This window comes from Lipotes vexillifer, unplaced genomic scaffold (genome assembly GCF_000442215.2).
Source record: "Lipotes vexillifer unplaced genomic scaffold, Lipotes_vexillifer_v1.1 scaffold872, whole genome shotgun sequence".
NCBI lineage: Eukaryota > Metazoa > Chordata > Mammalia > Artiodactyla > Lipotidae > Lipotes > Lipotes vexillifer.
Window position 1 is genome coordinate 955,123 of NW_006790064.1, and position 18,160 is coordinate 973,282.

The 18,160-nt window shown below is 38.6% G+C and overlaps 1 protein-coding gene across 1 annotated transcript in view; it reads right to left on the reverse strand.

Annotated features, from left to right (window-relative positions):
* Window positions 1-856: 856 nt before the first annotated feature.
* MTHFD2L (methylenetetrahydrofolate dehydrogenase (NADP+ dependent) 2 like) overlaps window positions 857-18,160 on the reverse strand; it is a 139,428-nt gene continuing 122,124 nt past the window's right edge. The window contains exon 8 of the mRNA XM_007463214.1: window positions 857-969. Within this exon, the coding sequence (XP_007463276.1) occupies window positions 857-969 (113 nt within the window). The remainder of the gene's footprint in view (window positions 970-18,160) is intronic.

Genomic DNA, 18,160 nt, shown 5'->3' on the forward strand with positions numbered 1-18,160 from the left:
ACTTCTATTCTTTAATGAAGTCCTCATTCATACTATATTGTATTTTCCTGATATTTGTGGGAAAATACAACCTTAGTTTTGTTTTGTATATTTGTTTGATTTTGGAGTTTCCATTATTCTTCAAGGAAGGTATTATCCAAATATTTTTGTAGAAGAACAAATAAATTACATGTAAACCTAACACATTCTTATTGCATTTTTACTTGGCAAGTAGTAATTCACCATTTGAAATAATCAATATCTTTCCAAGTAGCACTGCATTTTTTGCCTTCCTTGCATGTTTTTCTCTCCTCGGATGCAGCATCATTTCTCATTAGTATGCCTCATAGGATGCATTTGGGAAGTATATGAGATCAAAATTTTAATATTTTATCTTTCCTTTAGCAAATAAACTCTTTTTCATCATACGATATAGTACATAAAATATATAAAAATTGGCCATAATTATGGCAAAACCTAAATTACATTTTACAAGGGAGCTTATTTGTCTGACAAAATGTTTGTTGAAAACACACTATTTGTGATATTTGTGTCAAAAATATATGCATTTATTATGAGCCCTTTATTAGTTTTAACATTATGAACAAATATTAATCACAAAATAGACAATTGTTACCAAAGTTTTCATTGCAGTTGTTTTGTTTTCTTTTCCTAAAATTGAATATCCACTCAAAATATTCAGTGATTATTAGCAGGAAATGCATAAGATTGTGTGAATCATCTGATCCACAGTGATTCCATCTGTGAAAAAATAAATACAATGTAGAAATAGCTTTGTAGTAAAATATAAAGGTTTTTGCCTTTTGTCAAATAGATACGTAGCATGACTTCAGTTTGCTTTATTCTTTCATGTGATCTAGTAAATGATTTTTTTAGCTGCCAGAAGGGTGTTCTTGAGAAGCATTGCCACTGTCATGGGTCCCACGCCTCCTGGAACTGGAGTGATAAAGCTAGCCTTCTTCTTAACAGCTGATGGAGGAAACAGAAAGGATTCTTTATTTTTTTCTGAGAATTTCATATTTTTAAACATACTGAACTGTTAAACCTGAAGCATTTTAAAAAGTTAAGAGTTTTTCTGAGCAAAAATGGAGTCTAATCGGGCAGCGCCAAACGTGAAGGATAGCTAGGAAGGCTTCCACCGACAGGAAAGACTTACAGAGAAAAGGTGGAAGCAAAGCAAGGAAATCATTGATTGGTTATAGCTTTAAGTCTAGTTGGCTGTTTGTGATTGGTTGTCCTTGGGTTTTGATTTTGTAACCTTGAGGCAAAATCTACAAGCCAGATTTTGGTTTGCTTACATAGGCGGCCAGGGCATTAGAGCCATCTCAGTCTAATGGCTCCCTTGTTTAATTAACAGATTTTTCTGCATTACACATACAACCCTAACATCCTCAAATCATTTTTAGAATGAAGTAGACTATAACACACACACACACTTCTGTGTATTATATCTAATGTGTATAGAAAGAACACAAAGAGGCCAACACTGTAGGATGAATCTCTATGCAGCTCAGTTAGTTTTACATAATGAAAATCTATAACCCATGATTTATCCAACTACATGTAATTCCAGTTAACTACTTCTAAAATACATGATATTGGTCACAAAGGGGATACAGGATATAGATAGTTCAACACACATCGTCCGTTAAATTAGAATAGTCCTGTTATAAAAACAGCATCACGTATATGTGGATAATACATTCCACTGCAAGTCTAATAAAAATCATTAAACATATTAAAATTAACTGAGCAAATACACATAGTCCTGTTCTAAGGTATGAATGAAGACTTCTTATTCAGTGAATATACTCAAAGAAAATGGCAGAGAATTTTTATCAAGTTTTATTTAAGAATGTTCTCACACCCACAATATTACAGGTGAATGGTTTCATGAATTGACCTACTGGTTTAGTGTTTCACCGTGTGAATAAGAATAATGAACTTTTCCCAGATAACTCTTTTAGTACAAAGTTAGCATAGACAATACTTCTTTACTGCATACTCTGACCTTATCAATCACATGCTATTTAGATGTATTGCCTTTACAAGTTCGCTCGTATATGCTTCTAAATAAATGCATTCAGTAGATGTTCCCTAAATCTTAATTAAGCATTACTTTTGTACAATTTATATTGCCTTCTTGAAATATGGTTTGTAAAATTTACATTTACCTTATTTTAAGTGTATTGGTATAATGCAGTATTTTTTAATAATAGGAAAAGCAAAGGAATAGTATTCTTTTACTTGAAGAAAACTCCAGATAAGCTTGAAGGCATCACACGCACACAAAATCCAGCTAGTGTATATCATGAATCTTCTCGTGGCATATAACAAAGAAAAGATAAGAATGCTGTGATTTAGAAGGTAATATGTTAGTTTTCCAAAATGTGCCTCTATACATGAAGCATGTCCTTTTCCCGCCATACTTCTATCCAATGTACTCTACGCTGTAGAAACACTAGGCTAGGTCAACAGCTATTTCATAAATAGCTACAAATTATCATTCCTTTCTTCCTTTGCTCTCGTTATTCCTTCCACCTGGAATACGCTGCTACCTTATCCAAATAAGAAATTCCTTATTATTCTTTAAAAGCCAGTAATATGTTACCTGTCCATCATTTTTCTCAAAAATTCACCCCTCCGGCATTGAATTAAAAGTGCCACCATCTATGTTTCCAGTCAGTTTATACCAAACTCTGTTATGGAATTTACCACACTGTGCTGTTCCTTTAATTAGACACCGGCACCAAGAAGGCAGAAACTAAGTCTCGTGGTGATTATTGTTGTCATTTTTAATCTGAGAACTTCTCCATACACAGGTGAGGCGTTCAGTAAATTATGATAATGTGAACTAAATAGCCCTTGAAATTTAAAATCTAAAATCAATTTGCAGGAATGTGTCAGTGCTTTTGACTAGATACAAACAACATCAGAACAATTTAGTTCAAGTTAATTTACTGAAATTCTCAAACTACATATTTTGCATGATGGTGACAAACTACATTTTTCATTTTCCAGTAAGCTGACTTGATGGCATGAACAATGCCTTCCAGAACATTTTCTATAGGATTAGAGAAGTAATGCCTTTAAAAATTTCAGCAGATCTCTAGAAGAAATATACTATACTACTATTATTTACACTGATAGTACGTAAAATCATATTTGTAGAGCACTTTGAAATATTAATAGATAAAAATATGTAAAGTAGATAGCTAGTGGGAAGCAGCTGCATGGCACAGGGATATCGGCTCGGTGCTTTGTGACCGCCTGGAGGGGTGGGATAGGGAGGGTGGGAGGGAGGGAGACGCAAGAGGGAAGAGATATGGGAGCATATGTATATGTATAACTGATTCACTTTGTTATAAAGCAGAAACTAACACACCATTGTAAAGCAATTATACCCCAATAAAGATGTTAAAAAAAATAGAATACTACTGAATAATATGGCAAATTAAGAATCAAGTACAAACTAAATCTTCAATGAAAAATAAAATGGTTTATTTCACAATCAAAAGTTAGATAAAATTGGGAATCCATTCTGGGTATACAATAATTTTTTATATAATTTGGTTTTCAACTTTGAAAAATGAAGTGGCTTGGAATTATGTATATATGGAAAAATAGTAATAACCATAGCCACTATCAGTTGACTACTTACTACTTGCCAAGAACTTTATACACATCATTTTAATAATTAATATTTAATTATTATTTCATTTTAATAGCTGAAGAAATTGTGGCTCACTGAAGTTAAAGTGACTTACCATTTTCTAATATGGTAGAGACATTATTCACAGCTAGGTTTGAATCATTCTGTGATTCCATAATTCTATCTCATCCCAATGCAACTGTATTACCATGACCTGAACAAGTTGAAAAGCCCCAAGAAGGGCTCATGTGCCCCAAATTAACTCATTTTTCCCAAAGGGTTAAGAGGATATTTTGAAAAAAGAAACAAAGTGGGGGGGAAATTCTAATATAGTAATTTTCCTACAATTTTACTGTGAGTACTCATAGTTCATCATCTTTGAATTATATCCAGCACTTCAAATTTCAGCTGGCTTAGCAGTTTGAGTTGCTTTCTTTTTTGGGTGAGATTCAGATCAGATAAACCACTGATCTGGTATTAAACCCTCCTCTTTCAAATTATGTTTTTCACAACATGCTTACTATTGCATTCTTTTGCTCAAAAAGTGAGGTTTGAGGTGGAGGAATAGGGAATGAGAATAAGCTGTTGCATGAAATAATACCTCCCCGAAATTTGTAGCTCTGTCTGTAGTTTTGCATACTTTACTGTGGAAGCTAACACACATTTATCCTGTCCTGTCTATCACTTCATAGAATTAGACTATGTGATAGTCTTTACCTGACCTGGGCGAGGACTTCTCTGGACATTCATAAGCATTTAGCTGCATCAACAGAGCCCTGTAAATTACTCACTAGGCAGAAGTTTATGACATCACTGTGAACACACCTGGTTATACAAATACTTGTTTCAAATATTTTTATCTTTGAAATAAACTGGGCAGATGTGAAGATGAAGTTTGTACACAGTCATGAGAGGCAGATTGTGATGAATCTGATTTAAAAAATATAAGATCTCTATTCCTTTTAATTTGATTTTCATTAGGTTCTACATCTGAGAAAGAAACGTTAAATTTTTTCTGCCGCTGGCTAGTGTTAATGTATTCTTTGTCTATTTACATAAGAACCAAGATATGGAAGTGACTTCTCAAGAGAGATGAGAAATTATCATTGGCCAATACCAATGGGTACAGATGCCAATGCTTAAAAGAAATCCTCTAGTCTAAGAATTTTGCATAACTATTTCAAGGCTGTCCTAAGTGACATGTTTATGAAGTACCAGAAGTGGCTTATGAGCTAAACTCAGTCATGTGAGAGTTAAATTCAATACATGTTTGATGCTCTGAAGAGCATCTTCCCCAATCATGTCCGAGAGATAGTTAACAAGCATTACATCACCAGAATAACTTCTCATTGGCTGGTCTTTCCCGAGGGCAGACAAGGGTTTGCACCTGTTTGTTGAAGATGATGCTATTAAAGATTAAACCTATTATGTGTGAGGAAAAAGTGTACTACATGCTCCATTGAAAACAATTACAGAAGAATTTTTAGGCAATAGTTTCATTCAGAAATTTATTTACTGTGAGGGAGTATGTGTGGGTTTTAAGGAAAATACTAACAATTCTGTATATATGAGAATCAGGTATTAGATGTTGATTGATATCAATGCTTTCAAGAGAGGCTCATGAACAGGTATCTCAAAACCAGAGTTAGATTAAATTTCATAAAGTCAACATGATTTTAGAGTTACTGAAACTGACAGTGGAGGCAAGTAAAATAATCACCAAATCCTATTGTTACCTGTGTGGAACTTACTCTAGGGAATGAGATTTAGATGGAAATGACTTGATAATGTTTAAAGCAGTTACCTGATAATAAGAATATTTTGAGGAAAGGTGACAATTATGGTAATTTATCTGAATGACCTCTCTGTAAACTCTTGACCCTGCAAAGTATATTCTATAGATTTACTTAAAAATAATGCTCTACCAGCCAGATTTAGACATTAGAGAGTGTATGTTCAATTGTATAGAAAGGAAAGAAATTACCATTTAAAATCAGTCATTGTGGACACAAGATTTGCCTTTGTACATACTATTTTCTTTGACGTACACTTCCTGCACTTCTCCATCTGATGAATACTTATTCCTCCTTTTTAGATCTGGCTAAATGTCACTTTCCTAGTGGTACTTGTTAACTCCCCAGGCTGCGTAAACTGTTCATTCATTGATCCATGAAACTTAGTAGAGTGATTTTCACTTTGTAGTCACAGAGTATGTTGGAATCTCCTGAGAACTGTAGTCAAACTAGATCTGCCCCCTCCCACCACATGATTCCAGTACACACCACTGAGAATCACTGCTGAAATGAGAGATGTTTCTATCTGGTGGGGGTAGGGGGGAGTGTGATACATATAAACAGTGTAGAGTAGATTTAAAACAAGGTTAAAATTCACTGCTTCAGTGAAGGCTATTTCACATGGTGGCCTCAGTTTTCCCAGTCAGGTCCCAGGCAAACCCCAGTGTGCAATACTTGAATGCCCCATTGGTCAAAGCAAGTCACATGGTCAAGCTCAAATTTAAAGGCCTGGAATAGGAAGAATGGCAAAATCACATTGCCGAGAGGATGTGCTTATGAGGACAGAAGACAGTATAGTCATTTTTTATAATCTACTATAATCACTCTCTTGGATTTCAGTCTCTACCTTATTAGCCATATAACCTGCTGCCAGATTTATTCTTTAAAACACAGATTAGATCATTTCAGCTTATAAACATCTGATGAATCTTGACTGTCATGGCAATTAGGATCTTTTATGATATGGACCTACATCCTTGTTTGCATTATTGCCTAACCCTGGCATATTTTCCTAACCTCATTATTCACTGTTCCCACACATGCTAAAGACTGCCCTGGATAAATTTACAGCAAAAGTTTCATGAGAAAGACAGCCGTAGTCACTGTCCCTTGGAACTTACAGTCTAGTTGGGGGCTATATATTACAAATATAATTACCTAAGTAGTAACTGAGCTAAGGCTATGAAATATCCTACAAACAAAATGCTTCCTACAGTTGTGAACGTGTTGGGAGGACCTAACTGAGCCTGAGCACATGTGGTGTATCTCTGCCAAGTCCAGAAATCAGAGGATGAACCAAACTTTTCCGCGTGAAATGGAGAGGTGAGGAGTAGACAGTGTTCTTGGTCGGGGAACAATGTTTGTGAGGAGGTGGAAATAAGCTTTCCCCCAGGCAGAAAATGGCGTGAACTCCTGGAAACACTGCAAGAAAGCCAGCAGGGCTGACATGTAGAAGCGAAGAGTGCAGAAGATGACGTGAAAGAGTCTAGCTCATGTAGAGCCCAGCAGACAATGCTAAAAATTTGGGGCATTTAACCTAAGAGCAATGGTTAAAGTATTTTTATTTTTATTTATTGAAGTATAGTTGATTTACAATGTTGTATTAACTACTGCTATACAGCAATACAAAAGTGATTCAGTTATACATATATACATACTTTGAAAAAATATATTCCTGGGGCTTCCCTGGTGGCGCAGTGGTTGAGAGTCTGCCTGCCAACGCAGGGGACACGGGTTCGCGCCCTGGTCTGGGAAGACCCCACGTGCCGCGGAGCAGCTGGGCCCGTGAGCCACAACTACTGAGCCTCCACGTCTGGAGCCTGTGCTCTGCAACAAGAGAGGCCGCGGTAGTGAGAGGCCCGCGCACCGTGATGAAGAGTGGCCCCCGCTTGCCACAACTAGAGAAAGCCCTCGCACAGAAACGAAGACCCAACACAGCCATAAATAAATAAATAAATAAAATTCTTTTCTATTATGGTTTATCATAGGATATTGAATATAGTTCTCTGTGCTTTACAGTAGGACCTTGTTGTTTATAAAGTATTTTTAAAATTTGGAAAAAAAATATTCTGAGGCAGGATAAGTCAAATGGGGAAACTACCTATTCTGTGTACATTTTTCTAATGAGATCAGTTTATCATCTGGGACAGAGAAGGGAGAACACAAAAGTATCAATAGCAACATAAAGTGAGACGTGCTAAGATGGGAATAAATTCTGGTTCTTGTGGGAGCACCCCAAATCAAATGGGTGTCAGAGAAATATCTGTAAAGTGACAGAAAATCTTCAAGATTTTATGGATGTGTGAGGGGGTAAGAAAGAAGGAGAGAATGCAATGCAAACATCGGGAATAATAAAAGCAAAGGAACTTTGGACTTGACAATGAAGCTGATGCAATGGAGGAGCTCAAAGAAGTTCATTATGACCGAAGCACATGGTGGAAACAGAGTAGAAAGAGATGAGGATAGGAAGGTGGTCAGGGGCTGCATGACCCCGAAGTGAGGGGTCAGGAAACTTAGATTGGGTGATGGCAGCTGTAGTTACTGTGTTCAGGGTGAATGAGCTTTTAAAAAAATATCTTTTGTGAATGAACCTAGGCATTTAAGAATAACCAGTTTTGCAAGATAAGAAATTGGAGAGAAAAATGTATGCTACTAAATAATTTTCAGAAGAAAATTTAAAGGAGAAATTTATGTTGTATTTTCATAAAGTTTCAGGTTCTTGAATGCTATTATCATTCAAGAAATCCTTCCTCAGCCTGGAATATATATCTAATCTGCTGTGCTCCCTTTTCTCCACTATAGAGACATCTACTTTTTATCATGTTATTGGCTTCAGATTCCTAAAGGGAAGAATTAACACAGGTTTCGCTTGACATAATTTCCAACATTTCTTACTTGAAATCAACCATCTTTCAATGTAATTATAAGAAGAATAGGTATGGAGCAGAAGATATTCAACGTTAAAATTTGAGGTGATGAGAGGGACGATGAAAGAAACTAGGTGTTCAGTGTATGTGTGTGCCTCAAAAAAATCCAGGGGTCACACAAGGTTTGGAAATATTACTAATGAAGGATACTTATAACAACATAAGGGACATTAAAATGCCTTTTAACAATTAAGGTAGGAATAAAGGAAGAAGTATGTGATCATTAACCTTTTGGCACCAGCAACCCATGCTTCACCACAGGGTGTCTCTGGCGTGTGTGTTCTGTGTCATTATTTCCTCTGGAAAATTTACATTCCCAGGTTCCCAGGGCCTGAGCTTAATAACTCTCATCTAAAATACTTTGTTAGGAAGACTCACTAATTCTTAGGCAGATAGTGAATTTCTGCTATAGTACATGATATACTACTCCAGAGTTCCCAAATAATGGAATCTCCTTATGTACCTAAACAGAATTTAATTTTGCTAGTACAGTTTGGAAATTGTATATTCTGGCAAAGTCAAAGAATATATTTGTGCTTTATAAATCTGTTTTTGGGTGGAAGAGGAGGAATTGATATCTCAAATTCCTGTAGTATTGTTTTACTTCCCTTTATATTTTGTCCATTTCTCTGTCTCTTTCAAGGAAGTACTCTATAGCCCATGTCAGATTTCCAACAATGCTACAACTAATTTTTAAAACCAACCCCCTTCTCCAAAAGGAAAAAGGGATGATTCCTTATCTGTGGCAACTGAGCAGCAGAAGAAAAACTCCTCATTCCTTTCATGTGAATTTCAGCCTCCTCCTATACATGTGCAATTGCCTAAATTATGCTTGGAGATTTCCCCCTTGCTTCTAAATGCAGTCCATTTAGGCATGATGTCTCAAACATATCCACTGTAATGAAGGGGAGACACGCTTCAGGAAAATGAAGTGCATGAATAACAACCAGAAAAACCTGACTGGCATAAGACTGGAGAAATAGTATGACTCAGGAGATAGTATGGAAAACACTCTACTTTCTCATATGGTTGGTAAAAAAAAATGGTACTTGAGAGCATGACGAGCCAGACAGAGTAAAGGGCTCCTTGAGACGTGAATGGCTCGCCACTGAATTCTTGCAAGGCAGCGAGGAATCAGGTGCCCCAGAGACAATTTACTATGCTTTCTCTTGCAATTACCTAGCTGCCTGATTGCTGGGGTTTCTACAAGGTTTTTTTTTTTTTTTTTTTTTACATATATTAAGATATTCATTATCATGGCACCCAGTGGGGTATTAGTGGGACAGACAGGATTAATGCCCTACTGGGGACAAGAATATGAGATGCTGGTCACATTTCTATAAGTTGTACTTACAAAGACTTCCTTCACCTGTTTACTGTATTACCTGAATGGGTAAGGTGGCTAAGCCTTTTCTTTCTTTTTTGTTTTTGCTTTAGTTACTTTTCTCCTTATGTTAAATCAAATCTACGTATATCCAGCTACTGTATGATAGATGTGAATATCCAAAACTGCCACTCATACAACTCGGAAGCCTTTCAGTGGAGCCAAATAGCAAATCAATCACCCGATATGAAATTTTGAAATTGTTTTCTACAAACTCTGTCTATGACCCACCAGAGGAACCTCCTTTCTGACCATGAATGGTATCAGCCACCATTGCCAGTTTCTATTCTGGTGGGCAGGAGTAGGGAATCACTGCTAGGATATTTCTAGTACTCTATCAACATGACTAAAAATATCTTCCTTTCATGACTTCCTTTACAAAAAATTATCATTTACTCCTGTCATTCTCCCCAATCCTTTTACTTTCTTACCCAATCCTTTTCCTCAAGCTTCTGAACATTTGTACAATAGAGTGGCAAATCTGTAAACTAGGTAGGCTGTTTGGAGTCTTCTCAAAATCTCTTGGCAGGGTCTTGATCCCAGTAGTCTGTCATGATCAACCCAAGACACTAGGAGATAAAATTTCCCTTCCATATTTTTATTTTTAAAAGGTCCGGAGAAACAACTACAAAAAAAAAAAAAAAGAAAGAAATCTCATCCTTCAGTACAAAAGAAGAAGAAAGACTTGAAGAGGCATCAGGCACTTCTCCTGTTCTGGTAGACGGCCTTTTTGTGCTTCAGTTTTCACTCTTCTCTAAAAAGATAGATCATTCAATGCCAAATACGTTCTACTAAAAAGTATGTCTCTAAAGGTTGACCTGATTTCAAAGACATAGACTTCACAGTAAGCATCTTGTCCATGTTGTAAGTAACAAGGTGGCAACTGGCTCACTGGTAGGGGTTTCATAGTGACCATCAGTGGTTCTACCTGCTTTTTGAAATGACATATGTAGCAGTATCACCACAGTATTAGTAATAGTCTCTCTAACAGAGGCTTTTGCCATTTCCATCAGCTTTTTAAAAAATGACTGGAAGAGATCACCTCTGGGCTACAGTGTTAGATCTTCTTTTATACTAAAGCTGAACTTTTGAGCTACCCTGTAATCATTTACCACAAAAAGTTGATATTTTGAGTTGGACTGATCAACCATATTGTTATTGACTGAATATCTGTGTTCCTCAAAATTCATATGTTGAAATCCTACCCTCCATCCAGTGTGATGGTATGAGGAGGCGGGGCCTTTGGGAGATGATTAGGGGTCATGAGGGTTCCAACCGTATGAATGGAATTAATACTCTTAAAAAAAAAAGACCCCAGAGAACTCTACCTTTTTGTGCCATGTGAAGATACAATGAGAAATTAGCTGTCTGTGATTCAGAAGGGTTCTCACCAGAACCTGACTATGATGGCACTCTGATCTTGGACTTCCAGTGTCCAGAAGTGTAAGAAATAAATGCTTGTTGGTTTTGCCACCCAGTCTATGGTAATTTGTTATAGCAGCCCAAACTGACTAAGACACATATCATCAAATTAAAATGATTAACACGGAAGCTGAGTTGGTAGAGAGCCAGTCTAATTCTGGTTCTTTACAATGTCATCACAGATTAATAGTTCTCTAAAAGTGATATCATTCCAAAACAGTCTTATTTCCTTAGAAACTGGTAACAGGCTCTTACTTTCCCATCTTGTAGAACAGCGGTCCCCAATCATTTTGGCACCAGGGACCAGTTTTGTGGAAGACAATTTTTCCACAGGGTGGGGGATGTGTGGGGGGGTGGGGAATGGTTCAGGTGGTAATGGGGGTGATGATTCAGGTGGTAATGTGAGCAATGGGGAGCAGCTGTAAATACAGATCAGATGAAGCTTCGCTCCCCCGCCCGCCGCTCACCTCCTGCTGTGAGGCCCGGTTCCTAACAGGCCTGAGGACTGCTACCAGTCCACAGCCCAGGGGTTGGGACCCCTGTTGTAGAACACACATTTGGAATAAGTAGTACCAAAACCACTTTCAAAAGAAGCTTACCTTGACATATAATCTAGAGAATATAAGTTCCGTGAGAGCAGGGACTTTGTCTCTCTGTGCATGGCTATATCCCTAGTACCTGGAAGGTGTGTTGAGTGAGAAATATGTGCTGAGCAAATCAATGTATGACTCAATGGATGTATCACTACTGAATCTGGGTTGCTGTAGATTAATAATGTGTTGGATGCCACCTTGAGTGGGACATTTTGTTCCCATTAGGGCAACTATAAGGAATTGCTTCTGTAATGTAAGAGTGACACAAGAGATTTATAAGTATCGAGGATGATCATACAAATGACCAATGATATGACTAAGAAGGCTGAGACCTGGTATGGGATGGAGAGACAAAAGAAATGTAGGACAAGAAGCTTACGTGACAGAGGCATACAATTTAGTAAGGAACAACTAAATAAAAGTGCAAGGTAGTATAGGATTAAGAGCAAAAAGAATAGAGGCAGACTGAGATCTACTACAGGAGTTTGGAGAAGATGGGGATAAGCATGAGTGCTTTAAAGTTATTCATATGACTGCTGGGTGAAAACATACCTGATCAGAAGAGAGCTGAGGCCAGAAGAGTAATGAGGAGCTGGGTGGTAAGTGAAATGTGAAGTTATATATTTCTGGATTAGTACTCTAGTGAAGGGGTCCCCAATCCCTGGGCCGCAGACCGGTCCATGGCCTGTTAGGAACCAGGCCGCACAGCAGGAGGTGAGCAGTGGGCGAGTGAGTGAAGCTTCACCTGCCGCTCCCCATTGCTCCCCATCGCTCGAATTACTGCCTGAACCATCTTCCTCCCTTGTCCATGGAAAAACTGTCTTCCACAAAACTAGAACTGGTCCCTGGTGCCAAAAAAGTTGGGGACTGCTGCTCTAGTGGGAATGGAGAGAAGGGCTGAACAATGTGCATGTACACAAACACAAACGTACACTGTTTTCTGCCAGGTATTATACTCAGCAAGTCACATACATTAGCTCAGGTGAGGTGATTATTTCATTTAATCTTCATAACAACTCTATAAGATAGGTATTATTTATCTCAGTTTTTCAGATGATAAAATCAAGTCTCAGAGAGATGAAGTGATTTGCCAAGATCATAATTGTTTTAAGCAACAGAGCTAGAATTCAAACCTAAATCACCCTAACTCCAAATCATAATCTTTTATGAAAGGTTGTATATAATATAAAAACAGCATGGAGTAAAAGGTAACTCTCAGGTTTTGAATGTACAGTACTATGCATAAATAAGACATCTGCAAGCAACTGTAGTAAAAGAAGAGAAAATACAGATAAAAAGCTGCTTTAAAAGCACTCTGGGAGGGCTTCCCTGGTGGCGCAGTGGTTGAGAGTCCGCCTGCCAATTCAGGGGACACAGGTTCGTGCCCTGGTCCGGGAGGATCCCACATGCCGAGGAGTGGCTGGGCCCGTGAGCCATGGCCGCAGAGCCTGCGCGTCCAGAGCCTGTGCTCCGCAACATGAGAGGCCACTACAGTGAGAGGCCCACATACCGCAAAAAAAAAAAGCACTCTGGGAGTTTTATACTAGCTTCCTTTATAGTAGTTTCTCAGAAGAATGGTACCTTCTATGTAATTCTAGATCCTCTTCTGTCCTCATATTTTGACTATTGGGTTGGAATTTTGAGGAATCATTCTGACCAGATGGAGTCCCAAATTATAGGGTTCTTTTTGCTCTAGGAGAGATTTGTCCAGTGGAGATTCTTTTGAAGAAATCATGGTAAAGCTACAGCTATTTGGGGCCAAATCACGATTATTTAGAATATCATCCCCTTACTTTCAGTCTGTTATGTGTCTCTAGGTCTGAATAGACATTTCTCCAAAGAAGATATACAGACTGCCAAAAAACACATGAAAGAATGCTCAACATCATTAATCATTAGAGAAATGTAAATCAAAACTACAATGAGATATCATCTCACACCAGTCAGAATGGCCATCATCAAAAAATCTAGAAACAATAAATGCTGGAGAGGGTGTGGAGAAAAGGCAACACTCTTGCACTGCTGGTGGGAATGTGAATTGGTACAGCCACTATGGAGAACAGTATGGAGGTTCCTTAAAAAACTACAAATAGAACTACCATATGACCCAGCAATCCCACTACTGGGCATATACCCTGAGAAAACTATAATTCAAAAAGAGTCATGTACCAAAATGTTCATCGCAGCTCTATTTACGATAGCCCGGAGATGGAGACAACCTAAGTGCCCATCATCGGATGAATGGATAAAGAAGATGTGGCACATGTATACAATGGAATATTACTCAGCCATAAAAAGAAACGAAATTGAGCTATTTGTAATGAGGTGGATAGACCTAGAGTCTGTCATACAGAGTGAAGTAAGTCAGAAAGAGAAAGACAAATACCGTATGCTAACACATATATATATGGAATTTAAGAAAAAAAAATGTCATGAAGAACCTAGGGGTAAGACAGGAATGAAGACACAGACCTACTGGAGAACAGACTTGAGGATATGGGAGGGGGAAGGGTAAGCTGTGACAAAGCGAGAGAGAGGCATGGACATATATACACTACCAAATGTAAAATAGCTAGCTAGTGGGAAGCAGCCGCATGGCACAGGGAGATCAGCTCGGTGCTTTGTGACCGCCTGGAGGGGTGGGATAGGGAGGGTGGGAGGGAGGGAGATGCAAGAGGGAAGAGATATGGGGACATATGTATATGTATAACTGATTCACTTTGTTATAAAGCAGAAACTAACACACCATTGTAAAGCAATTATACCCCAATAAAGATGTTAAAAAAAAAATAGAATATCATACTTTCCTCATTCAACAATGTTGGACCTATTATTGAGTACATAAGGCCTTTTGTAATTTTTCCTCCTTGCTTTTGATCTGCTGTTCCCTCCACATGGAAAGAGCCCCTTTTTCTTCTCCCACTTTCTGCCCTATATACACATAAATAGATGAAATTCATTGATCCTTTCAGACTCATCTCAAAAGGATTCTAGAACAGGTACCTTCACTCTTACCTATTTGGAAACTCTTAGAGTCATAAATAATTCTCCTCTTCCTTTTATATCTAACCATTTAGCCAACCATTCTAACTCTCCTTTTAAATTTTATCTACCATCTAACTACCTCTTAATACTTTCACCCATTACCACCATGGGCCACACCCCATCTTGGATAATTTCTTACCTGGATAATTACAATGGGCTCTTAACAGGCACCCAGTTTATATCCTCACCTCTCTAAGGTCTATTTGCCATTCAGAAAACCAGGGTTATCCTGTTAAAATGCAAAACTACCATGTCTTTGGCCCAAATCCTCCAATGGCTTTCCATTGCACTTAAAGTAAAATTCAAATTCCTTTCCATGGTCTGTAAGGCCGGTCATGATGTGGCACCCCTACTGCTACCTCGTTGAGTTTATATCCGAGCATTCTTCCCCCATTTGTTCTGTCCCAGTTACAGTGGCCTTCTTCAGCTTACCAAAACCAGCAGCCACACTGCACCTCAAGGTTTTTACACGTGCTGTTCCATGAGTCTGGATTGTTTCTCCCCCATATATCCACATGGCTCTCTCCCTCACTTTGTCCAAGTCAGCAGTTAGCTTTCTCTGACCACCCTTTCTAAACAACCTCACTCCATAAATCTATAGCCCCCCTTTTCTTGTTTTATTTTTGTAGCATTAAATGCTGCCTAATATAGTATATGTATAATTTGTTTATTATCTGTCTTCTCCAACCAGAATGTAAGCTACTTTTGGGGAAGGACTTGGCCTATTTCTGTCACTGTTGCATCCCAAGTGCCTATGACAGTGCCTGACACATAGCATCTCCCACCCCCTCCTGCATCCCATCCCACAGTTCCTCTCTGGCCTCCAGGAATTCCTGAGAGGACCCTGAGCAGCCCCTCCTCTTCCCACTGTCCTCCTCAGCATTTTTTAGAAAGGGTTATTGTAAGGGGCCAGAGAACCCCTAGGCCTCTACTGTGCAGGGAATTGTGGGCCAGAGAGAAATCACTGCCAGGGCTGGGCTCAGCTGTTGTCTCCCCTCCAAGGCTGGACGTGTCTCGTTCCTGGGGCAGTTTAAGAAACGAGTGGGTTATAGGCCTGGAGTAGATGGACAGACCAGCTCAAGGTTTGGCCTTCTCTTTCTTCTTACTTTCCCAGGGTGGCTGGGCTACATGCCCCCTTTTCGCTCCCTCTCTAGGACCAACCACTCTTCATCCACAAATCCCTCCCCGAGTTCAAGCACAGACTCCAAAATGAAAACTGTTTTCCTTGGTAGCTTAGTGAGCTGGTGCTGGTCCTGTCTCCCTGTGAAGCTAACCCAGCCGCAGGAGGGCACTTGGCCCCACTGCCTTCCCAGACTGTTCACAGAAGGGTGCCCAGCAGGGTAGCACACAGGGCCCCAAAGGAGGATCCGAAGGGCGAGCAGGGCACTGAGGAGCAGAAGCCCAGGTATGAGAGTCCCTGTCCCCATCCCTGCCTGCACTGTGCCTCAGGCCGAACCTAAGATCCTATCCTGCATGCTGTGTTCTTTTAAACAAAAATGTATTGAGCTATGGTTGACATTGTGTCAGTTTAATGTGTACAAACCTGTTAATTTGATACATTTATATATTGCAATATGATTACCACTGTAAGTTTAGTTAACACCTTTATCACGTCACAGAATTATAATTTCTTTTTTTGTGGCAAGAACAACTGGTCTTTTAGCAAGTTTGAAGTTTATAATATAGTATTGTTGACTATATCATTATGCTGTGCATTAGAACTTCAGAACTTATTTATCTTCTAGTTGCAAGTTTGTATCCTTTAACATCTCCCCAATTCTCCCAGCCAGCCCCTAGTAACCACCATCCAACTCTGTATCTATGAGTTCAGCTTTTTTAGATTCCACATATAAGTGAGAGCATAGAGTATTTTTCTTCCTCTGTCTGGCTTATCTCACTAGCATAATGCCTTCAAGATCTATCCATGTTGTTGCAAATGGCAGGATTTCCTTCTTTCTCATGGTTATATAATATTCCATTGTATATATATCACATCTTCTTTATCCATTAATCTATTACGGGACACAGGTTATTTCCATATCTTTTGTGAATAAAACTGCAATAAACATGACATATCTTTTTGATATCCTATTTTCATTTCCTTTGGATATATACCAGAAGTGGGATTGCTCATAAAATAAACATACAGAAATCAGTTATGTTTCTATACAATAACAATGAAATATCTTAAAATGAAATAATGAAACTATTCTGCTCACAGCTTCATAAAACAATAAAATACTTAGGAATAAACTTAACCAAGGAAATGAAAGATCTGTACAATGAAAACTGCAAGACTTTGAGGAAAGAAATTGAAGAAGACACAAATAAACAGAAAGATATTCCATGTTCATGGATTGGAGGAATTAATATTTTTTAAATGTCCATACTACCCAAAGCCATATATATATTTGGTTAAATCTCTACCAAAATTTCAATGGCATTTTTCACAGAAATAGAAAAAAAAAATCCTAAAATTTGTATGAAAACACAGAAGACCCTGAATAGCTAAAGCAGTGCTGAGAACAAAGATGGGGGCATCACATGCCCTGACTTCACACTATATTACAAAGCTACAGTAATGAAAGCAGTACCGTACCAGAATAAAAATAGACACACAGACCAATGGAAGAGAATTGATAACTCGGAAATAAACCCCACATACAGGGTCAACTAATATTTGACAAGGGAGACAAGAATACTGAATGGGAAAAGGATAGTCTCTTCAACAAACAATGCTAGGAAAACGGGATAACCACATGAAGCAAAATGAAATTGGGGCCCTTTCTCACAGCACTCACAAAAATTAACTTGGAATGGATTAAAGTCTATTTAAGACCTGATACCATAAAACTCCCAGAAGAAAACATAGGGAAGAAGCTCCTTAACATTGGTCTTAGCAAGAAATTTTTGGATATGACACCAAAGCACAAGCAACAAAAGTAAAAATCAACAAGTTGGGACAACATTAAACTAAAAACCTCCAGTACAGAAAAAGTAACAACAAAATGAAAAGGCAGGGCTTCCCTGGTGGCGCAGTGGTTGAGAATCTGCCTGCTAATGCAGGGGACACGGGTTCGAGCCCTGGTCTGGGAGGGTCCCACACGCCGCGGAGGAACTGGACCCGTGAGCCACAACTACTGAGCCTGCGCGTCTGGAGCCTGTGCTCCACAACAAGAGAGGCCGCAACAGTGAGAGGCCCGTGCACCGCGATGAAGAGTGGCCCCTGCTTGCCACAACTAGAGAAAGCCCTCACACAGAAACGAAGACCCAACACAGCAAAAACAAATAAAATTAATAAACTCCTACCCCCACATCTTCTTTAAAAAAAAAAAATGAAAAGG